The sequence below is a fragment of the Triticum urartu genome, chromosome 7A (genome assembly GCF_056163025.1).
Source record: "Triticum urartu cultivar PI428250 chromosome 7A, HENAU_Tu73, whole genome shotgun sequence".
In the NCBI taxonomy this organism is placed as follows: Eukaryota; Viridiplantae; Streptophyta; class Magnoliopsida; order Poales; family Poaceae; genus Triticum; species Triticum urartu.
The window spans coordinates 132,038,470-132,064,080 of NC_141879.1; the positions used below are offsets into that span (position 1 = coordinate 132,038,470).

Below are 25,611 nucleotides of genomic sequence, written 5' to 3' on the forward strand. Positions count from 1 at the left end.
CTTTAGAAGTGCCAGCAAGCAAAACCCCCTTGTTCATTCCGATAGAATCCCACTCTCCCGCTCCTGCTCTCTTTTACTGCATTAGGACAACAACGATTCAACTGTTACATGCTGCGGTAGTTGAACCCCTTTCCTCTGCATGACCTGTCATTGCCACAGTAAATAGATGAAACCCACTAGCATGAGTAGGAGTTGTTTAAGCCCTGATGTGCCTACTCATTCATGCTTGTTTGTCATGCCTGCTATTGCATAGAGTTGTGTCGGGTCTGATTCATCGGGAATGAATTGGAATGGTGATGAACATGTCCTACTGTGTGTGAGCTAAGTGTGTGAACACGATTTGGTAAAGGTAGCGGTGAGAGGCCATGTAGGAGTACATGGTGAGTTGTCTCATTGAAACCGTTCTTAGGAACTGAGTTCTGTGTCTGTGATCCATGAACAGCTACTACCACTCATTGGGATCCTTAATTGACCCTCTCGGCTTCTTAATCACCCTAGTACTCTGTCCAGGAGTTGCAACTAGTTTCTGGTGTTTGTAGGTTATGTGTTGGCGGCCGTGCGTAGCTCTGACCCTAGGGGTGGGCTATGATGCGGTAGATACACCGTGGCACAGTGTACCGGGCGCCCGTTTGGTGTCTCGGGAACCCTGTTCACATTGTTCGGGGCCGTATGTGGAATCCTCGGCCGGACTCCCTGCGGATGGAACTTGGATAGGCGATAAACCTGGACTAGAGACTTGAGTGTTTAGGTAGGCCGTGGCCGACACACTCGTTGGGCTTCCGCTTGAAGGTTGCCGAGTACATGTCGTGTAAACGACGGTAAGTGGTGGGAGCGTGTGTGAAGAAGTACACCCCTACAGGGTTATCATTATCTATTCGAATAGCCGGATTCCTCAGATATGGAAACTTGGACCCCTTGCATAGTTCATAGACAAGTGAAAGTGGATACTCTAAAATGCGCAAGATAAGCGTGAGTGCTATGGATGGCGTTCTCGTAGGGAGACGGGAGCGGATCCATAGTGGTGTATTGATATGGTGAATATGTGGACTTGTGTGCGCCACCTCAAAAGAGTTACTTGTAGTCGTAGTTTAAGATAGCCACCGAGTCAAAGCTGGCTTGCTGCAGTTAAACTCCACTACCCCCCTTTGTTGATATCGATGCATATGTAGTTAGTTCTGATGTAAGTCTTGCTGGGTACATTTGTACTCACGTTTGCCTATTCTATGTTTTGCATACAGACGTCAGTCTCGCTAGTAGTTCCGTGTGGACTTCGACGTTTAGCTTGATACCTCAGCTATGATCTTGTGCCCTCGGCAGGATCTGGTAGATAGTCAGGCTTCTTAGCCTTTTTTATTTATAGATGTCTGTACTCAGACATGTTAAGCTTCCGCATGTGCTTTGATTTGTATGATATGATTGTTGGGTCATGAGACCCATGTTTGTAATATCTCGCTCCTCGGAGCCTAATGAATAAATATTTGAGTCATAGAGTTATGTTGTGATGCCATGTTGTATTTACACATATCAAGCATATTGTGTGTATGATTGAAATGCTTGGTATGTGTGGGATCCGACAATCTAGTTGTTTATCCTTGGCAGCCTCTCTTATGGGGAAATGTAGTCTAGTGCTTCCATGAGCCATAGTAGTCCGCTACAGCCCGGTTCACCGGAGTCCTGCTAGCCCAGCACTACTGCTCAGGACACTTGACTGGCCGGCATGTGTTTCACTTCGTTCCTATGTCTGTCCCTTCGGGGAATTGTCACGCGGTGATATCCGGAGTCCTGCCTAGCCTGCTACAGCCCGGGTTCCCCGGAGTCCTGTTAGCCCAGTGCTACGGCCTAGATTCACACGCTGCTGACTGACATGCTCGGTGTGATTCATGGATGCCTGTCCCCATAGGTTGGTGCCGCTTTGGGTTCACGACTAGCCATGTCGGCCTGGGTTCTCTATCATAGGGATGCTAGCGACACTATCATATACGTGAGCCAAAAGACGCAAACGGTCCCGGGCCATGGTAAGGCGACACCCATGGGAATACCGTGCGTGAGGCCGCAAAGTGATATGAGGTGTTACCGACTAGATCGATGTGACTTGGAATCGGGGTCCTGACAGCGTTGGTATCAGAGCCTGACTGCCTGTAGGATTACCAAGCCATACCAGTCGAAGATGAGTCTAGAAATGCTTTAGTTATGTAAGGGAATTGATTGTGGAAGGGAATGTAAGGCTCTTTTTACTCCTTATACCTTATGCCCTTCCGATCTGAGTCAACCTCTTCTTTTCTACGGGGTTAAGAACTAGGATTCTCTTCTATCTCTCAGGATGACATGTTACTAAACCGTAGTTGCCTAGGATTGTTGAGTTCAAGCCTCAGTTCAATTCCTACTACTTCCATATGTTCATAGCTGGCCTCAGAACCTTGAGTTTGTGATGTTGAGTGGCTATGCCACCATTTTTGCAGGTTGTCTCAAATCTTTTCAGCAATTACAGTCGTTATGTTGTCCGAGTCATCCTAGGTTTCTAAATAGTCTGATGCATTTGCAAATCCCTTCTTTCCATTCCTGATGTCCTTTTGGTCAGAATAAGCACACTAACCAGTCAGTTGAGGTACTCTGTTGCCTCGACATATATGTTGGAGCTATTATTATGACCCTAGGTGTTTTAGGGAGTCACCTAGTAATCTAGCCATGTTTTGTGTTCCCGGTGTGATGATTCTGGCCACCATTCTTGAAAGCATCCCGTGATGCCATTTAGTTAGTAGGCCTTCTATTTCTGGGTTTTGAACCCGAGATTCACCCTACTTACTTCATGTTGATAGTGTTTGCTCGTTCCTTTAGGTTATTAGTAACCTTTGCATTAGTCCTTGAGGTCCGTGGTATTTCCTTCTTCCAAATACTATGAACCACTTATGGCAGAAGTTTGTTGGATCAAAAGATCACAATAAGAGTGCTCTCGATGAGTTCTCCGTTCTACATTGTGACTCTGCCAGTTCTACCTTTCTGCATGGGTTAACCGGAAGAATTATGTTGAACTCGTTCGACATGCTAACCTATGCATCAACAACTCAGAAAGTGATATGTTCCTTTGAGTTGTCCCTTTTCAGTTGTACTCTAACCTTCGTCTATCAATTGATAGTCAGGAGTAATTATGCATTCGTGCTATTGATGCTTATTATTCTTGTGGTCCGTCAAGCCATTCTATCTCGGAATGACTAGGAGAAACAAACTCCAGTACCTCATCCATATCCAGGATTGGGTCAAAATAGTTGTGCTCCGCAGATCAAAATGCCAATCCAGCTTTTGATTCTGTTCTACCCTAAAGTATTACCGTCTTATGCCAAGAATGTCATGAGAATTGCACAACCTCTCATGAATTCTTGATATAATGATACTCCTCGCCATCGTTGTTCATTGCTCGGTTCCTGTGTTGTCGTAACCGGAATGCCGACAAGTGAATCGTGATGTGTGAACTCAATACTCCTAGCAACTCCGTTGCTTGGTAGTTAAAGGACAATATTCTCATCCTTAGCGTGTTGGTTACTGAACCATCGTTCTGAGATTGATCGTGCTACCTAGTCTTTATTTCCGGTGCACTTTTCGATCAATGAGTTAGGATAGTGTCAATCCTTGCTTATTTGATCATATCGTCTTGCCCTGAAAAGCAAGATTGTTCTCGAGTTTAGTGACATATCGGTGGTTCGTGATTTTCCAAATATCTACTCGGAAGTATTACCAGGTTGTTCCCTGATCACTATGATGAGTTCATGATCATGTTGGTTTTTCTCTAAACCATACATTCTCCAAGAATATGTGTTGGATACCCCTGAGCTAGTTGGTTAAGCTAAACAACAACTTGGAGAGTTGGAATATTGAAGCTTGTCTGACTTAGTTCATGCTAAGGGATATCCTTGTGTGTGTGTGTGTTGAAGATAGATGATATCTTCATCGACTGATCCCCATGATCAGTTGTTGAACCTATTTTCTTGTCCAAACCTTGATTTGAGTGTGGGCTATCGTCAAATCAAGTTAAAACCAACGATATCCGTAATGTTTTCTTACTCGTGGTTGATCCCTCGAGCATACACCATTACATCTTTTGGTCTGACCAATCCTATCACCGTGTTCACATGATGGTGGAAGTCCAGTGATATGGAAAATTCTGATGAGTTGTTGTTGAGCCCATCAGCAGCATTTTTTCTCCCCCATGACTCATGTTGAACATCAACCTAGTGTTGAAAACCTTTTAAGCAATGCCTTCATGTTCCGTTCATGAAGCTTATGCTTGGATGAAAGAAGTGATTTTCTCCAAGTTCACGTGCACTAGGTGTAAGTTGCTGCCATGAATTTGAGAAAGGTTTGTTTTGTTTCCCTTGGAATCATCCCAAATCAGTCATGCATATGTGTGAAGTATTCTATGGTTTGGTAGATTAATTACCTCCACTCCATATGTATTCCCTAGCACACCAAGCCACTGATTGACTTGTTCAAGGCAAAGAAGTCTATGCTTGGGATCTAATCCATGGACTTGCGTAAGACTTCAAAATCCTTTGATGATGGTTCCCCACCTGAACTCGATAGTGTTTTACTATAAGACTACTACGTGGTCATGCTCGTCTTGGATAGTGTGTTCACAGGTTTGTAGCAGAACCAGCTCATGTTTTGGAGCTTGCTATCGCAGTTCATTCCCCGAGAATCTCGCAACGTCATATCATCAAATTGTGTTGCAAAATCTCATTTTCTCTCTAGACTGGATGGGTCTGGAATATCCTAACACCAACCAGATCTGAATCTCAGGCAGATATGATGGTTGGAACATACTCCAATAACTATAATGTTGGTCTCTCTGTAACCGGTAATGTGGATGTCGTGGCCAACACACCTAGCCGGAAGGCCTATTATTGTAGTATCTTGGTTGAAGAAGTTGGTCACCTCCCCATAAGGATCTCACAGGATCTGCCTCCGTAGTTATTCCTTATGGATTCTTGAGCTTCTGAAGTCCGACCTTTTACTTGATGTTCTAGATATCAAACCATATCTATGAATGGATTACGCTAGCACATCAAGGAGAACATTAGAAGCGGAGTGCTAAATGTCTCTTGGTCGATCGTCCAGATTCTGTTCCCTTAGCCTCGCTAAGGGAAGATCTGAGAAGGTGTTATGTTCCTTTGTATCCGCATCATCCATCACTAGTCATCATGGTAGTATGTCGTGTTGCCAGGATCCTTGCCACGGATGTTGGTAGAACCTTGATGAATATGGAAATGCTCAAGTTCTTGAGAGCACGCGCAACCACAATCATCCCTTGCGCTGTCTTCAACAAGGTAGTCCACATCAACCATCCTAGTCCGAGTATGCCATTCCTTCGAGCTCCTTCACACGATCGTTGTAATTGCCTGAGGCTGGTATAAAGAGTTTCAATGATCTTTGTATCAAAACTAATTCTTTTTGCCACTTAAGGGAAATGCTCTACGAGTCACCTTTCCCTAAGGTGTCCCATTATGGAATCATGGCAATTATTTCATCACTATCTTGAGATTTTGCCCCACCCTCTTCAGCGTGAGATTTTTGCCTACCCAGTAAAACCTTGTCATCTACCTCTTTCCATCACTCCTAGTGTGTGATTCGCGTCACAGCTCGTGAGATGTATCTATGTCTCATTCCTTGAGTTAATCCTGAGCTGCTCGATCTTTGAGAAGATAGATCCTTCTAGAGTTTCTTTTCCCTCTCGTTGTCATGTTGGTAGGAGTTCCTGGAGCAAGACTTCGAGACAATGAAGGTGATCAAATCAACATTCCTATGGAGTGCACCCTGGATCGTGAAGATTGTGATAGCTTGTGTCGCTCTGTCTTCCTACCTCACGACTTGAATCTCGGGACGAGATTCTTGTTTAGTGGGGGTGAGTTGTCACAGCCCTAGATTTGTTTGCAATAGTTGCATAAGAGAGCATCCATGCATCATGTCTAAATTCTGAAAGTTGAATTGAGGTTAGTGAAACCCTCAGAAATCACTTCAGAAATAATCAACATTAAAAATCTTTTCAAATGTGTCCAAGGAAATGTTCCTGTTATCCTCTAGAAATATTGGCAAGAGGTAAAATCCAAACCAATATTTTTGGTATCTTAGAAACATTTATTTGGGGCATTTGAATTAAATCAATAGCTAATTGAATTGGATTTATATCTACTATTAAATAAATATAGGTCCAATAATTCTGAAATATTTTGTGGAGCATTGGTTTAATTCTTTTAGCTCCTAAAAATATTTTCAGAAGCAAAAAAAATTGAATTGGTTTCAAAACCAAATTCAAAACAATCCTGCAAAATAGAAAACAGAACAGAATTAGAAAAAAAAACAGGAAAGGACAAAAACCTTACCTGCAGCCCACCTGGTGGCCCAGCAGTTTCGGCCCAACCCACTAGGGGCATACCTGTCTTCAACCTTTGCCTACAGGCAGAGGCGAGGCCGAGCAAGGCGCCCGCGCGAGCCGGCACGCAGCTGCTTGCCTGGCCCTCCCTGGCCAGCGCGATGCTGGGGATCGCCACCGCGTGGCCGTCTGGAACCTGCTGACCCCCCTCGCTCTCTCTCTCTCTTCCCCGAACGGTCTCCCCCTCCTCTGTTCTCTCCACTGAGCACAGCCGTCGCCACCGCTCGCTGCTGCCGCAGCCACCGCCTCCCCCTTGCCTCGCTGACGTGTCCACGGCCATCGCCTCATCGCCAACACCCTCTCTGCTGAGTCAAGCAACGCCGGACGCCGCCAAACGCAGCTGACGCCGTCGTCTTCAACTTTTTGCCTCCCCAGATCAGCGGAGATGCCCCATCATTGTCCGTGCCTCCCCGAGCTCGCCGTTTGCTCCCCTGCACTCGCCGTGAGCCCCTGAGCTTTTCCCCTCACCTCCCCCTCTCGCTACCTTCCTCTAGCCGCCGCCCCATGAGCTCCCGAGGCTGCCGTCCGCCATGGCCGGCGAGCTCCGTGCCCGGAGCCCCTCCGCTCCTACTAGATGCTCCGTCATGCTTCTGATGACCTTTAGGTGCTATTTAGCACCTCCGTTTGCTCGCCCTCGAGCTGCAGCCCCGCACCCATGGAACCCGAGCCCCGCCGCCGCTTGACCTCATCGTCGTGAGCAACCCCGGCAACCCCAGGGCCTCCCTCCACCTCTGTTGGATGCGGCCGAGTGCCAGCTTTCCAACGGAACCGCCCGGGGCCCAAGCAGCCTCCTGTAGGTGAAACCCGAGCCACTCTGGTGCACACCCGTCGTGGATTTGGTTGTCGGTGTTACCACGCCGGTGATGGTGACGTGTCCGTATTAATTAGCCACTAATCAGACCACTAATCACCCCTAGAGCCACTGACTAGTGGGACCCAAGCCCTAATTTACCTTGTTCTACTTATGCTTAATTACTTTATAACCCAGTGGGACCCACTTGTCAGCATTGACTTTGGTGACATGGATTTTGACCGGTCCCACCTGTCTGTGACTCGAGCCAATACTGTGAGACTGACGTGTGGGACCCACAGGTCAAGTTTGACCTTGGTCAGCCCCTGTTGACCTGATGACATCACGCTGACGTCATGCTGACGCAGTAATGTTTTCTGGATTTTAAATAAATCTAAATGATTTATTTATATTCAGAAAATGTTTAAAACTTCTAAAAATCATAGAAATTCAACCGTAACTCCAAATGAAATAAGTTATATATGAAAAATTAATAGAAAAATTCAATCTATCCATTTATGCTGTTTTCATGCATGTTAGAACACTTCAACCTTGCTGTTTAGGTGAAACAAGATAATGCACTAATATGACCTCTTATTTTGGGTTTGCATTTGAATCCTTGATTCAAATGAACTCAAACCAATCTGTTCTAAGTTGCATTAGCCAAAACAAACTCATTTTGCCATGTCATGAGCATGCATCATATTGTTGCATTGCATTGATTGTGTTCCTTCTCTGTTGTCGGTGGTTGTCCCCTCTCGATAGACGTTGTACCGACGCTGTGATCGTTGACACTGATGAAGACCCAATGATATCTTTAGGAGTGCCAGGCAAGCAAAACCCCCTTGTTCATTCCGATACAATCCCACTCTCCCACTCCTGCTCTCTTTTTCTGCATTAGGACAACAACGATTCAACTGTTACATGCTGCGGTAGTTGAACCCCTTTCCTCTGCATGACCTGTCATTGCCACAGTAAATAGATGAAACCCACTAGCATGAGTAGGAGTTGTTTAAGCCCTGATGTGCCTACTCATTCATGCTTGTTTGTCATGCCTGCAATTGCATAGAGTTGTGTCGGGTCTGATTCATCGGGAATGAATTGGAATGGTGATGAACATGTCCTACTGTGTGTGAGCTAAGTGTGTGAACATGATTTGGTAAAGGTAGTGGTGAGAGGCCATGTAGGAGTACATGGTGGGTTGTCTCATTGAAACCGTTCTTAGGAACTGAGTTCTGTGTCTATGATCCATGAACAACTACTACCACTCATTGGGATCCTTAATTGACCCTCTCGGCTTCTTAATCACCCTAGTACTCTGTCCAGGAGTTGCAACTAGTTTCTGGTGTTTGTAGGTTATGTGTTGGCGGTCGTGCGTAGCGCTGACCCTAGGGGTGGGCTATGATGCGGTAGATACACCATGGACGGTGTACCGGGCGCCCGTTTGGTGTCTCGGGAACCCTGTTCACATCGTTCGGGGCCGTATGTGGAATCCTTGGCCGGACTCCCTGCGGATGGAACTTGGATAGGCGATAAACCTGGACTAGAGACTTGAGTGTTTAGGTAGGCCGTGGCCGACACCCTCGTTGGCCTTCCGCTTGAAGGTTGCCGAGTACATGTCGTGTAAACGACGGTAAGTGGTGGGAGCGTGTGTGAAGAAGTACACCCCTACAGGGTTATCATTATCTATTCGAATAGCCGGATTCCTCAGATATGGAAACTTGGACCCCTTGCATAGTTCATAGACAAGTGAAAGTGGATACTCTAAAATGCGCAAGATAAGCGTGAGTGCTATGGATGGCGTTCTCGTAGGGAGACGGGAGCGGATCCATAGTGGTGTATTGATATGGTGAATATGTGGACTCGTGTGCGCCACCTCAAAAGAGTTACTTGCAGTCGTAGTTTAAGATAGCCACCGAGTCAAAGCTGGCTTGCTGTAGTTAAACTCCACCACCCCCCTTTGTTGATACCGATGCATATGTAGTTAGTTCTGATGTAAGTCTTGCTGGGTACATTTGTACTCATGTTTGCCTATTCTATGTTTTGCAGACAGACGTCAGTCTCGCTAGTAGTTCCGTGTGGACTTCGACGTTTAGCTTGATACCTCAGCTACGATCTTGTGCCCTCGGCAGGATCTGGTAGATAGTCAGGCTTCTTAGCCTTTTTTTATTTATAGATGTCTGTACTCAGACATGTTAAGCTTCCGCATGTGCTTTGATTTGTATGATATGATTGTTGGGTCATGAGACCCATGTTTGTAATATCTCGCTCCTCGGAGCCTAATGAATAAATATTTGAGTCGTAGAGTTATGTTGTGATGCCATGTTGTATTTACACATATCAAGCATATTGTGTGTATGATTGAAATGCTTGGTATGTGTGGGATCCGACAATCTAGTTGTTTATCCTTGGCAGCCTCTCTTATGGGGAAATGTAGTCTAGTGCTTCCATGAGCCATAGTAGTCCGCTACAGCCCGGTTCACCGGAGTCCTGCTAGCCCAGCACTACTGCTCAGGACACTTGACTGGCCGGCATGTGTTTCACTTCGTTCCTATGTCTGTCCCTTCAGGGAAATGTCACGCGGTGACATCCGGAGTCCTGCCTAGCCTGGTACAGCCCGGGTTCCCCGGAGTCCTGTTAGCCCAGTTCTACAGCCCGGATTCACACGCTATTGACCGACATGCTCGATGTGATTCATGTATGCCTGTCCCCATAGGTTGGTGCCGCTTTGGGTTCACGACTAGCCATGTCGGCCCGGGTTCTCTGTCATATGGATGCTAGCGACACTATCATATACGTGAGCCAAAAGGCGCAAACGGTCCTGGGCCATGGTAAGGCGACACCCGTGGGAATACCATGCGTGAGGCCGCAAAGTGATATGAGGTGTTACCGGCTAGATCGATGTGACTTGGAATCGGGGTCCTGACACGACCTTCAACCGTCCTCCTGTCGTGCCGGAGCTGCGCTACACATCGGGCGTGCTCGTGGAGAGGGAGCTCCGTGTGTGGGCTATTTCAAGGTGGAGGGGTTCCGTCGAACTCACCTGCGCCTTCCTCAGAGCCGGCTATGCCCACCTCCCACGGGGCTCGCCGAGGATGTTCACCCTCACGAGGTTCGTGACCACGGCGGCATCCTCCTACTACTCACGGTCACCTTCACCAACCCGTTTTGACGCGCGCGAGCTCCTCGGCCAAGTCTATTGGTGCGGCTGCGAGGCCATCTTCTTCACCGTCTACAACATCTACACAAACTACGAGCGCATCTTCCCCGCTCCAGGCCAGATGCACTCCCTTCCCTACGACGAGGAGGAGGAGGTGTGAAGATGAAGACGGTGTTGAAGGGGCACGCGCGGACAAGGTGGAAGAAGGAGGTCAAGATGAAGATGTTCAAGCCCGGAGTCAAGCTCGTCATGTTTTGTTTTTTATTTTGTTGCTTTTCTATGTCGTGTCATGTTTCGTCATGTGTCCGTGAACTGTCCGTGAACTTATCTAAGTTATTGTAATGGTACGGTGTGTTCCATCTTATCTAAGTTATTATGGTTTATTGTGTGTGTTAAAAATGTCCGTGCCCAAACATATCATTTCTTCCCTAAACAAGTCATGAAGTTCGAGAACTTGTGGTGTTCATTAATGAAAATCGGAGGGGGTGAGAAGCCCTCTGTTTCATTCAAACAAAAAGTCATGAACTAACATGCAAATTTATTCCCTTTAAATCCTAAACCAAGTGCCACTCTAACCCTAAACCAAGTGCCACTCTGACCAAAATCATGTGGTAGTGCAACATACATTTTCAACCTTCCAACCCTCCAAAATTTAAGTGCAAAACAAAGGAAAACCACTCTCACGCGTGTGCAAACATTCACGGTCTCACTAATTTTTTAAAAAAATTCACAGTCTCACTATGTATACCTTCCTTCCCTACCCATGTCAAAGTCTTGTCATCTGTCCTAGCGGTTACCAGCGCAACCCTAAACACCACAAACCCATCCGGTCCTGGGTTCGAGTCCCCAGCCGCACCAATTTTTTGTGCATTTTCCACCCTTCATATTTTAGACAAATTATGTTTTCCTCAATGTAATGCCCTTAAAAAATGTTCATTTATTTTGGCACCTGGCGTAAACCTCTACCAAAGCTGAGGCACATTTTCCATAACATTTTGGTCTTTGATTTAAATCACGGTGTATTTGAATTGGATTAATTAACAGCTCCAAAAAATTTCTAACCTTAATTGTTTGGCTCCGGAATAATTCAATTAGCTTCCACAAAAAGTTTCAGCATTATGATTTACTGCCTAAATTAAATCAGAATAGAAAACAGAAAAATACGCAAGAGAACCCCCGAATGGGCCTAATTGGATGCAGTTGGCCCATTAGTCTAGCCTGCACTTGGCTCTACGCTCTGAATTTGGCCCAAGAGCAACCTTTTTTTGGACAGAAAGGCAGAGCAGAGAGCTGCATTTCATTGATCAAAAGTTTTTGAATTCCCAATTTCTTCTCTTTTTTCCAACATATTTAAATGTTGGTCACTTCTTCTCTTTTTGTTTCAACATTTAAACAACCTTAACCAACATTTAAACTAGGTGAATTTCTCAAACAATTACAAGATTACAAATTCCTTCATAATTCATGCCTTTCCATACATTTTCAGCATTACAACCAGTGCGATTACCATACCTACAAATGCCCAAAAGTATTTGCAAATGGGTATTGGTAGTGCTTGATCTTTAAGCTTCCTAACCTTCTTCTTCAACATCCTAATCTCAACAGCTAGCTCTCTGTTAGTGCGTGCTTCGCCCTCCATCTCTTCTTCTGGAGCTCGTGGTGCAGCCACTGCCGTTCGTGGCAGCATGCGCAACCACTCTTCATGCTCTTCTTGCAGTTCATTCATTAGAGTCTTGGCCAGAGCATCGACCCAAAGAAAGAAGCATGTCACCTGCATGAACACCAAACAGATCAACCCATTGCTCAAAGATCCCGACCACGAAAATGGTGCAATTGCCCCGATTCTTACCCCATTCTCGCTGCACACGTAGAACGGACGATTCTGGTTCCTCGGTGTCTGAGAAACCCTTCGATCAACGCCCGCCCAACACCGTGGACAGACGAAGACAGGCATGTCCACACGCGCCCGGCTCTGCATCCGCGAGGTGGCGCGGGCACTTGAGGAAGACATGGAGCTCGGAGCCGAAGGGGATCTCAACGCCGCCGCGCCCTCCACTGCTAGCTTCCCACCACCGCGCCCTCCACAGCTAGCTTCCCGCCTCCGTGCTCTCTCTCTCTCGCCGTTGTCACCGCCGTGCTCTCTATCGCCGTGGTCACCGCCGCTGTCACCCGCTTATATAGCACACCCGCCAACGGCTCTCTGCTCAACGACTCTCTGCTGGGTCCCACAAGCCACGCGTGCAACGGTCTGAATAAAATTGGCCGTCTCTGCCGCCTGGTCCCACCTGTAAGGGCCGAGTCAAAAGGTTGACCTGACGGAGACGGCAGAGTTCACGGAACGAGTCGGTGCGCACGGACTAGGGGCAAAACTGAGCACAATTCGCATCTGAGGGCAAAACTGAGCACATGGACACCACTGAGGGCAAAAGGATAATTAACCCTATTTTCTTTCAAATCTAGGGCTATTGTACGGTGGCCTGCCAATCTTAACAAAGAAGATAGGCTTCCCCTTCCGCGGCCACTAGAGGGAACTTAGTCTCACTCTTGATGAGAGTATCATATTGTGATTGTAGTCGTGTGATTTAAAACACAAGGTTTGTGTATTCAGTTGAGTCAGATGTGCTAATTATCTGGCATTAGATATTTGGTAGTTCCATCCATGTGAAACTGAATAGATGTGAACTTGGGCTAATTTGCAGTTTGGATATACAGAGAAATGATAAATTGATAGTGCAAGCGCATATGAATCGATCAAGGTTAACTTCTATCACGCTTTTGTTGTCGAATATACATATGCAGAGGCGTAGTGCTTTCTTAGACCATATATGACATTCATCATCCATTGCAAGCTTCCCCTGTGCTTTTTTACATGCTGTTAAATCTAAATAATGGATTCCAACTAAGTCACAGTTAGGCAGGCAGATAAAGTGTTTGCAAAGAATGTCAGCAAATTTTTTACTAATAAGGATGCCTGTATTCCTGCATTATAAATTTTGTTGGGTGGAGTGACACTGCACACTCATCTGTTTTCCATTCTGCTCCAAACGATCAACTAGGGTATTAACACTCACTCACACTAACAGCCAGGACCGGTATTGTTTTCAGTCTGCGCATGATGTTCCCTTACGACCTACCAAGCTATAAATGCATTTTTTCTATTTCAATCTAGGTTGGGATTCATCTGAATGCTCAAGCCAAACGATCTTGAAAGATCGTTTTTAGGCATAATAGTCTAGACGTATGTTTTGGCTTCTAATATACGTCTAGACTATTATGACTTTCACTAGATCCGAGGAGATGGTCTTTGAGAAAGCTAGCACCCAGAATAAAGTCGTTCGCTAACTATATGTAGGGCAAAGAATATACAAACAATTAATGTTTAGTCAGATATTACTCACAAAATGTTGTTTAGTCCGATATTATATTTTAAGCTAATTTGTTCTTATAGAAAAATAAATCAATAGACAACAGCTGGATAGCTGCAAATCAGAAGAGATCGATATACTTTAATTTATTGAACAAAATCAAGATTGGAAAATAGATATATTCATGCAGTTTCCTTTGAAGTCCAGCTGCATCGATATGATGAAGTCTTCTCTTCTTTGGTAATAAAAGGAAAGCAACAACAACAGTACATTTTTTCCAGGCAAAACAACAATAATGTATACTGACGTGATGATGTGTGCAAAAACTTCCCAAGCACACCATGCTAATGTGCTCCCCCCCCTTTAATATCTTAACTATATTTTTATTACAAGTTTTAGAGTGGTTGGGCTTTTTTAGAACCGTTCGTTGATGTCGATCTAACGTCAGACAAATACGAAGTACTGGGTAGTACTCCGATGAAAGTACGCGAAAGTACTAAAATGAGTGGGGCCGGTACTCGTGACAAGGTGGGGATGCGTTTTAATCTAGGGGCAGTTTAGTCCTAGGAAAATTTGCACGCGCTGCCCCTCTCGTCGAATGCATAACCGCCGCCATGGTGCTACACATTCCACAATTACTCATCGGCGGCCATCGCCTCCCACTCCTCCAAGTCCACCGCAGTCATCTCCTCCTTCCTGCCGCTGCAACTTCGCTCCACTCAGGCAACCCCCCCCCCCCCCCCCCCCGCCCACCCCCACCCCCTCTTCCACGGCAGATCGAGCTGATGGCCGGCGGCGAGAACACCGACTTCGTGCAGATCACCGGTGGCGACCAGGTCAAGTTGGCCAGGTTGAGGGAGATCCGTTCTTGGTTTGACAACACAAGGCAGATGAGCTGGACGGCAATGGCCACTCTCAAGAATTTGACGAAGAAGGAGAGGGCAAAGCTTTTCCCCCCGCCCGCGCAACCGATTCAGAAGATCGAGATCCTCCTCTGGGCGATGGAGCAGGCTAATTCGTCCAGCGAGTGGACCAGGCGGAGGTGGTGGGCGTTCAGATCCAGGGTAGAGCATCCACTGGATCAGGAACCCACCGTGCACGAGGTGCCATTGCAGATTGTGCAGCCTCCAACCGAGTCACCGGAGACTCCGAAGCGCAAGATGAGGAGGACAGTGGTTGCGACCTCGCTTCCCCGCCGTTCTCCACGCTTCCCTCGCCGCTCTCCTCGTCTGAACGGCGGCGGTAGCTATGTTTAGAGTAAGCTTCCCCACTCCTCATCTTCCTACTGCTCGTGCTTACATCGTGGTGATACTGATCGTAATAGCTCAGAGAGGGAATGCTAGATGGCATTTTAATCTCAATGAATTGCATGAACATTTGAGTACATGGATTTGGAGGATGGATTATGATGTATGTGAACCCTAGGCATCATATGAACCCTAGGAAAAATTAGTAATGTTCTAGTGGTAGACACTGAAATATTTCGGTACACATCGGTAGGCACTGAAATATATCTTAACTGCCCTAGGCAAAATTTGTAATGTTGTAGTGGTGGACACTGAAATATTTCGGTACACACCGGTAGGCACTGAAATATTTTGGTACTGCCCTAGGCAAAATTTGTAATGTTGTAGTGGTAGACACTGAAATATTTCGGTACACACCGGTAGGCACTGAAATATTTCGTTACTACAATTTCAGTACACACCGATGCACACTGAATTATTTCACTACTGCAGTTTCAGTACACACCGGTACACACTGAAATATTTCAGTACTGCAAATTCTATACAAAGTTGGCATTTTGTCATTTATGTGTGAATTAATCCATGCATCATATGGCCTAACTTTGTACATGAGTTTGTGTCAATTTCATGTCTATTTATTGTTAAAATTATTGTCATGCCATGAAACACAAGACAAGTCACTGACCCAAGCTTGCAAAGATGCCATATCAATGTTGCTGATATGAATATGCATGTTTTCACCAAGTCTTGTGTCTGAATTAAAACTGAGCATTTTTTCTTGATGGTATCCATGGATCTAGAACTCCTATGAAATTGCTCATGTTGGATGTTTTGTTCTCCATCATTTGTACTAGCATTCCGTGCGATTAGATGCCATGACAAGACCCCTGGCATATTTATTTTCTTGCCTCCAACATCACATGTGTGTTTTGCAGGAAAAAACCTGGAGTTCACCAGGCTGGCTGAAGTTGTGAGGCTGGGAGGCTGATGGTGCTGCTACTGGCTGATCCTTCTTCTTTCAGTTTTTGTTCGTCATTTCTCAAGCCGTTGGACCAGGGCTACTTCCCAATGTGCTGTTAATGTATTAAGTAGTTCCTTCGAATTTGTAGTATTAGTTAGTTTGAATGTGGAAGTACCTTAATTTTTAGGAACGAAATGTTGCTATGTATGACCAAGGGTTTCATACCTTAATCTTTGGATAATTAATTATGTGAACTATTGGATGTGGCGCATAACGAAATGCCTCTACCATTGATACTAGTTCAACATGTCGGTCCAATTAGAGACCAGCCACTACCATATAGAACAGTTAGCATTTCATACTACAACCTGGCACGTACAAAACATCACACAGTGGAAGCACATCCCTAAGCACCTTGCATTGTACAAGGTCTTAGAGACAAGCCTCTACCATATATAACAGCTACCATGTCACACTACAGCCTATAAAACATCACATAGTGGAATAATCATAGCTAGTAGAGCATTAGTTACCAGTTAATAATAGGTTCAATCCATCACAAGCAATAGTACCTAGATATGAGTAGATATAGGTACGGTAATACACGACAAGTACTCACAAACAAGAGCTAACACAACAAGTTCATTTCACATTGATATGTGGCCCACCCCAGTTCTAAATGAGGTGGATGGTGATCATCATCCTCAAGTCATGGCGACGGGTGTTCGCAACAGTGAGTAGGATGGCCTGTCCTACCCGAAGATTCTTGGCACGAAGGAACTTCTTCCACCCTGTCCTGCTCAAGACAGTGCGACCGTCCGTGTCCACTTCATAGGCACAGCTGGTGATGGAGCCCGTTCTGGTAAGGCATAGTCCAGCAGCCATGCCTTCTTCGTCCGGGTCGATGCCACAGCTATCAAGTAATCTCTTAGGTAATTTCTGAAAACAGTTGACATGATATATGATCATGTCACGTGCAATTATCAACAAAGCATACACTTCAAGACAAACATATCATTGGATTCAACACTGAGCATATATATCATCACATCACTACACTATACGCCAAGCATCAAATTACTACAGTAATTAGGCATATCATTAGATTACTGCGTACACTAAGCATATCATCGCATATTACTACACTACATGCATGTCATAAAATTCTTCACTAAATGAATTCTAAACTAGGCCTCTCATCACACTACTACAACATGCATATCATATGAACTACTACACTAACTAAGCATGCATATCATGTAATTACCACACTAAGTAACATACCATGATATGCCGTTTAACATTCGTCCTTGTGAGGCGGGTCACGAATGGCTTCCCTAGATAGTCTTCACGTAGCGGAAGCATGTCCCAGAGGTTGCCGATTTCCTCGTCGCCCAGTCTGAGTCCTTGGGCATACAGGTATTCAACAAGTGGGTTCTCATCATCATCTGAATTGTCATCATCTGAATCAGCACCATCTTCCTCCTCATGAACTTCATCCTCACTATCCGGAATCAAATTTAGATAGATAATAGAAATCCTGGGCCTATCTCTTCTGAAGGAGAAGCTGATCAATTCACCCCCACTAAGACGCATGCGGGCGATGAAACGATCCCAATTATCTCCTCCTATATGGGTTATCTTTCGCCCCTTCTCGACCTGCATAGTGTATGGGCCCCAAGAGCGTCGAAGGTCACGGTGTCTGCGACGAGCTCATTGAATGCCAATCTCACATTGCATGGTACGATCTGTGTAAGATAAAAACAAATAACAAACACAATACATTAGTGGAAATAGCAAAAAAACAAAAAGAATGTACTGTCAGAAGGTTCATATAAATTGTTACCGCTGCAAAATCAAAAGAAGGCTGGAAGTAGATGCCGAACAGCATGGCAGTAGAAAGGCTGGTCCGGCACCATGAGTTGCAGCGTCCACATTGTGCTTCCTCCATTCTACACAGAACATGTTGAACTCTAAGTTGAATTGTACATAGTACAATACAAAGATCATACATATAATAAATCATAGTGATAACCTATACTGGCAATGGCCAATCAATCTATTTTCTATCATCTATGTAATAAAGCAATGCCAGTGACAATGGCAATGCCCGTCTCATCTAAACCTGGGAATAGTTCGGCATCCAAACTAAAACCAGTCCAATCCACGGCACACATCAAAACCAAACCAATCCAGATATTTTCATTTAGAATCTAGACCAAACCGAACTATACATGCTCGTCATCCAACCCAGTCCAAACCGTTTTCAACTTTTGGATTGAATCCAAAGGTTCAAACCGTGGACAAAGCCATATGAGAGGGCACGTCATGAATCTAGATCAGACATGGCGTCAAAGCTCGAGAGAGCCGACGAGCTCCGGCCGGCAATAGCGGCTCTTGGATTTGAAGCAGTAGTAGGTGGTAGTGGCGGCTCAAACTAATTGATTGATTTGGTCTCAAACCATAGAAACCAAATCAAGATCCAATCCAAAAACTAAGTTTCAGTCCAAACCAATCGGCTCAGATCCGCCTCCATATGGAGACGCGGTTGGGGAAGGGAAGAAGAGGGGAGATCTCACGTACTTGCCGGAGTTGGCGGCGGCCGCGCACCGGCAACGAAGAGAGGGGTCGTCGGGAGATGGCGGCGGCGACGGCGCTGGTCGAGAAGGGGAGAAAGAAAGATGTGGAGTGGTCGAGACGGGGAGAAAGAAAAATGTCGTACATGTGGTGGCTTGGTTGTGTGGATGACAAGGGGACCCACTTGTGAGACCGATAACAATTGATGGCAAACCGCACGAGGTGCACGACCGCGTGCACGACCACCATGTCCCCACGTGGAATGGGGACGGCCGGGTGGGTGTGTCGAGTCAAATCGGCACCCGCGGCTTCTCGGTAACTCCAAGAGGAAGGAGCAGTGCATTTCTTCCCCAAATCGGGTAGAAAACCCTCGTCCTCTCCCCACCCTCTCTTCCTTCCTCACCACCTCACCACCCTCTCCTCCTTCCTCACCACACTCCTCCCTTCCTACGCCTCCCTCCTCCTGTCTTCGACCGAAGATGAAGCACGGACATGAAGATGCGGCGGACGAGCCGGAGGCAACCATCGGAGCAGAGCAGTCTACTGCCGTGGCTGCAGCCGTACGTGGAGCGGCAGAGTCCACCGTAGCGGCGGAAGCTGCCGATGCAGCGACCGTTGTGCCTGCTCTCGCTGCCATCGCAGCCGTCGAGGCACCCGTCGGCGAGCACAAGGTCGGGGAAGATCTGGAGGAGGAGGAGATGAGAAGGCGTAAGCGCAAGGTGCATGACGAAATCGAAGAGCTCTTCGAAGAGAACACCATAAAGGAGTTCGACGTAGATTGCAGGAAGGGCAGCGACTTCAACGAGGATGCCATCGACGAGCTATCTGAGGTAGTACTCTGTTTTTTTCCTCTGTTTTTTTCATGACATTGGGGTTTTTCTTGTTAACTAGATGAGCATCAATTTCACTTGGGCGTGCTAGTTCTATGTATGTAGGATTGTAGGGATCTAGCATAGATCTTCATGTTGGATGTGGATTTTTGAATCTGATTCACATTCTGATTCCAGCAGATACTCTGGGTTTTTTTCAAGGCATTGGGGTTTGTCTTGTTAACTAGATGAGCATAAGTTTCACAAGGGATACATTAATGAAAGAAGTGGGGTAATGAACCCAAATACAAGAAAATGTTCATGGCAGGGATACATTAATGAAAAAAGTGGGTTAAACAATGGATATATGGCAGGATTCTCCATTGGCTTCCCAAGGACAGTGACAAAATGCTGCAGTTCCTGATTCATTTTAGTTTATGTAGATGAATTAATTTGCACACATGTTCATAGATGATTAGTTTGCACACATGTTCATAGATGATCCATTTGCAAATTCTATACAGATTTCCATTTTGCAAAGGAAGTGATCGCTCCCTTAATAATTATGGGCTGACAGTACATATCCACTGGATACCAAAAAATCAAAACATTTCATCTAGCCAATTTTCCACAGTATGTTATCTAGATGATCACAACCACATCTCTCATCAATATGAGCAGTGAGACACCCCATAGCTCCTTTACCAATTTCCTTCTAAAACTTATCAGGGTCTAACAATGTTGGAGAAGCAGTATTGCCGCTGTCAGAAAGAATAATGGTTTCTTCATTCCAGTAGATAGAACAAACCCCCCTTGTGTGAAACATGGACGAGTATAATGAAGCCATTTTTCTGATTCCAATAAGAATTACACCTGTAACAAGTATCAAATATCATTAAACCAAGTCACTTCATGAAGTCTTTCATGTGTTAATTATGTACTACTTGTGCACTAATCTATAAATGCAACTATTCCACCGTCCATATTTATGCATGTCAATTTCTTTGGCTCAATTATGTATGTGCACATATGCCTTGTTTCTAGCAAATAGATAGTTGCCATGTTACACATGTGTACTTTCAAAACATTGTAATTAAAGTCAATGTACCATACTAGATTAGTTGAGTTCTTCTATGTGTACTAATTCACTAATTCACAGGAGGATGACGACGACGTGGACTACAACATGGACAGCAGGCACAGCAAGAGCCGGTACACCCTGAGGCATCTGATTGCTGGGAAGATCAAGTACCGTTTCTTTGGCAAGATTGGGTGCCCTTTCTGTTGCAAGGTGATCGGTGGCGGCATAGATGGCATGATCCAGCATGCCTTCAGCACTGGCAATGGACATGGTAAGAAGCATAAAGCCAGTACTCTGGCTAAACATGCTGCCTACGCACGCTTCCTCGAGATTGTTAAAGTCAATGAGCCCTACAACATGCATTGAAGAAGGGAGAGAAGTGATGTGCTGCTAGAGTGCTGCTGCTGCCCCAGGACCGCCGCGTCCTGTTATGTTATCTATGTTTGTTTGTTGTTGGAGTCTAAAACTGATGTCCTATGGTGTGTCTGAACATATGCTGAGCGGTGGTTGATCTGCCGTTTATGTTAAGAGTTTGCTGCTACTCTGGTTTAGTGTTCCTAGTTGTTAATACTATTTTGGTGATGCATGTTTAAGCCTTGTACAATGCTAGATGCTTAGGGTGGTGCTTAGAAAAATAAACAGGGTTTTTCTGAAGCATCGGTGCCTATTTCTACAGGAGAGACGCCTAGTTATGCGTCTACCCTGTACAAATAAGCACATGTGCTTAAGAAAAGTCTGGTTTATTTCTATAAGAAACTCCCCTAAGCACCTTGCATTGTACAAGGCCTTAGCAACTCAAGTATCGTATGGTGGTCTATGTTATGGTTGCTGTGTTATTCTGCCATACGGTGATGCATGCTAGGAACTCTAATAATATGACTATGCTAGTTATAGCTTGGCATGACTATGTTTAGTGTATAACTCGGCATGTTCCTGCAATATCTATGAGCAGTTACAACTGAACTATGCATTAATTTTTGACAAAATTAAAGCATGCAAATGATTGCCGATTCCACCTATTGCCAAATCAAGCTTTGTACTGATGATGCATTAGATATTGCAATAAGTAGAGGATGCTCATGATTGCCAAAAGTACCTATTTCCACTTTCTGATAAGAACTAAACGTGTATCAAATGATGCTAAAAGTAGAGCATGAGCATGAGAATGTATCAATGCATTAGATATTGCAATAAGTAGAGGATGCTCATGATTGCCAAAAGTACCTATTTCCACTTTCTGATAACAACTAAACGTGTATCAAATGATGCTAGAAGTAGAGCATGAGCATGAGCATGTATCAATTGATTATCAATTGATGCTACCTATTTGTGTTTGAATGGGCTCAATAAAGCTGGTGCTGGTTTATGCTCTGTGCATGACTGTGATGGTAATGAAGACACTTGGTTGGCTATGCTCTTGCTGTCAAATTTAAGTTTCAGTTCTTTAAGACTCTTTGTTTTTGCTGCTTGCTCAGGATCGACTAGCTTTCTCGGGCGTCCACGTGCTCTCTTCCTTTTGGGGGAGTTGGGTGCACCATTTTTGGGGGAGTTGGGTGCACCGGTATCCTTCTGGGAGTTGGATGTGTCAGGTTCGTTGGAACCATCAGGATTGTTGACTAATTGTACGTCCTCTTCTGAAGCATCAGGTAGAACTGCTTGCTGGGCATCGTACACCTCCTTCTGTATAAGAGAGAGTGCTGCGTTAGTTCTAATCATGAGACTTATGAAATAAATGATATATTCTTCATGTACCACTAACTGTTATGGGGAACTTATATGATTCAAGACGAAGCGCATTGCAATTTGAATGCAGTAAGGTTGTACATATTTTCCACCTGAAAATATCTATCCTTGCCTATATTGGATAACCGACACTGATGTCAGCATAGCTTTCAAGCTAAACAAAGTACAAATTTAAATTAGGCATTCAATTACCTGGTTCAAAATATCGGTCATTTCATCCCCGTTCCATGACAACATGTACTGTAGTGTCCAAACCGCACAGGAAGTCCTGCGATGTTTAGTTAAAGATCAGTAATCTTATTCATGTAGGCAAATAATAATTTATGAGGCCATGCGTACCCATCGGTCTGTTGTGGTATGTTCTCATAGCATTTTTTGGTCCATTCGGCAAAATTGATGTTCTTAGCTGGTGATATCAACCCTTTCTTAATAGCTTCGTCAATGCAGAACTGAATCGAGTCCACCTAGGGTACGACGAGTTATACATAGGGTTACGGTACTTTGGGAGCTCATGTTCCATGCGGATCAAAAGAGGCAGCAAGAGAACACTTACAAGAGAATCTTCCTTGGTCTTGTCACAATGATTATTCATGGAGTTCAGAGTCTGAATTTTTTTTGTCAAAATTAAACATCATTAGCATCCAATGGTTTTGGTGTATATTGAGTGGGACATGCACCTGCAGTAAAATTTGGGTTGGGTTGAGAACCGAAATTTGTCATGTACACTGTGTACGTAAACTATGAAAGTGTGGAAAAGGTGTACCTTTCGGCGCCCTACAAATTTTCCTGCTACACGAGCTAACCATGAGGCTGCACATCCAATAGGAACCACCCCCTTCATTTGTAACAGCTTTTTGGTTCCTTGAGGGGATATTGTTGAGGTAGTATCATTCTCAATTTGGCTAATGCGAGCATATACCATAATAACCTACCAAATTTTCAGTCATACAATAATAAGACAGTTGTTGCAGTAATGATGTAGAATAGAGTATAATGGGCTTACATCACCATAAATGTATTTGTCGTCCAACTTTCGCTTCAGATTTTCTGCTGTGAGGGAAATGTCTCCGATTCTAGCTATTTCAACAGGGTCGTATGTTCCGCGGATGTAAACGGCTGTCTCTATGTCCTCATCCGTGAACTTGTAATCATTACCAAAGACAGGCTTCATCGGAGTTAATTGTGGTTCCTCATTGTTTTCCGTCACATGTCTTGCACTTGGTGTACTCGAAGTCCCTGTCGTGAATTGGCTAGCCCTAGGAGTTCCTATCAGGGATGAATTGCACACATTGACTTGATCCTACAATGAACAAAGGTAGTTCATCATTAGTTTGTTACTTTTAGATATTGACGTGTTGGGCCATATTGATCACCTGCACGCCTCCTTTCTGTGACACTGATTGTCCGTTGCTTGTAAATTCGTATTTTAATTCCTGTAACAATGCAAACAATAATGAACATGAAGGAACATATTCATAAAAAATACAAAATGCACAGTATGACATACATGGAGTTCCCTCCTTAAGTCTTTAATTTCGTCCTCGGCCTTCGACAACCTAGGATTAGTGCCATTTTTAGTCTTCATGTCGATCAAGTCTTCACCTAGAGTATGGTATGACATCAAATCTGTGCTCAATTTCCATTAACTTCCTGCCTACCTTCTTTTCATGATCAGCAATGCGTGCATTCATGACTTCAACTACCATTTCAATCTGTGTAAACAAAATAAAACCCTGTTGATAACAATAGCTAAATGAATGAGGTTCCATGACACCTATTTGTGATATTGCAAAAACAAATAGTCCTTGGAGTACATACTTGCTGGCTACTAAATTGATGTCCTTGTGATGGTGCTCGATACGAATCATGTTGATGCATATGTTCATCTTTTTTTCTTGGAAAATTATTAGAATTCTCGGACGGTCGTTGAGGAGCACAAATTTCCATGATAGCCTATTTTTATAAAATATAATGAACCATTTGTACCAAATAAAAAATCGGATATAGAAAGTTCAATTGTAGATAGGTACCAGCCCGTTATGAAGACCTCCTTTCTCGTAAGCATCGCTTCTTAAAGGAGCCATCATTTCGTCCCATCGTGCGATCAATGGAGGGGGTCTAGAAGCATACATTAATCGGCCACTACGCACGTGCTCCCAGTACCAATACTACACAATAAATTAGTTCATCACCATACAGATATGCAATAGAACAATAATTAAAGGACATTAAGTAGTGATCTATCACTAACCTGGAGCAGAATTAGATTTCCTTGTAGATTTACGTGGTCTCGATTTCTAAACTTGTGAACGGACTTGAAGAAGTGATTATGTGAAACATCCCCAGTTAAATTTCCGAAGGTTATCAAGATCTGTAGCAAGGTTGAGAAATTTCAAGTCCACATAATGTTGTGTTGTTGGTGCTAGAACAGTGCCAATTGCGTACAGAATGAACCGTCTCAGGAAATCGCCGTCTGGGGCTTTGGAAGCTCGGATCGCCGTTTCAAGGTCAGAAATCAAAAATTTCCCATTGTTTGCATAGGCGGTAAACAATTCTGTGTCGGTTTGCATCTCCAGATGTGGCTCTATATCCTCCCCTTCTATCGGAATGCCAAATATACCTTGCACATCCTCTTTTGTTATAAGAATTGGCGTTTTACCGATGGTAATGGATTGCGTGTCCATATCTATGCTCTTGGGTAGTCTAACCAACATTATGCGCTGTAGAGTCACTTCATGCATCTGGGTTAGACCACCAAGACTGGTTTCTGATATGATGTACTTTTTGTGGTCTTGTGACAAGAGTTTCATGGTTTTTCCGAACCTTGTCTGTGAGCATACTAACTTCATATGACCATGCTTTTCGGCGAGTTCCTGTTACATGCCATTAAATTACACTGAGTACACATGAATTATGTGTACGAAACGATTCTACACAAACAGTCAAGTTACATCGGTAATTTCGGGGATGGGCTTTTCTCCATTATGAAGGTTCGTATCTGAAACTGACATTGCTGGCTAGTATGCAATGATAAAATCTGGCTCAATTAATCTGAACAAAATTGGAAAATGTATAACAAAATTAGCAGAGAATTAATTTTCACAAAATTGACTGGGTCATTTAACATATGATCCACTTATGGGTTTAAGCACAGAACCTATTTGGGTGCAAAACCTATGAGGGTTCAACTACTAAAGGAGCGGCAGACAACGATTATAAAGAGTTACGATCAGGTAATACCTTATCTCGGAGACGGTGCCACCGAGTAGATGGCGGCGGTTAGTGTGTGGGAAACTATAAGTGCCGGTATAGCGTGGTCAACGGCGCAAAGGAAAAACGGCGCGTTCACGCGAGAAGGAGGCGGCGAGAAGAACACTGACGTCCGAGCCCTCAGATCACGTTGGCGGTGGGCGGCGAGTGGTGGCCGCCGACTCCTGTATTCCGTCGGCGACCGGCG

At 44.6% G+C, this 25,611-nt stretch overlaps 1 protein-coding gene across 1 annotated transcript; it reads right to left on the reverse strand.

Moving 5' to 3' along the window:
- Window positions 1-16,619: 16,619 nt before the first annotated feature.
- Window positions 16,620-17,609, reverse strand: LOC147958515 (uncharacterized). The gene is made up of 2 exons (XM_087536244.1): window positions 17,229-17,609; window positions 16,620-16,883 (listed from the first exon to the last, which is right to left on the reverse strand). Exons 1-2 carry the CDS (start codon window positions 17,607-17,609, stop codon window positions 16,620-16,622), a joined length of 645 nt encoding a protein of 214 aa, XP_087392370.1.
- Between the last annotated feature and the right edge of the window lie 8,002 nt (window positions 17,610-25,611).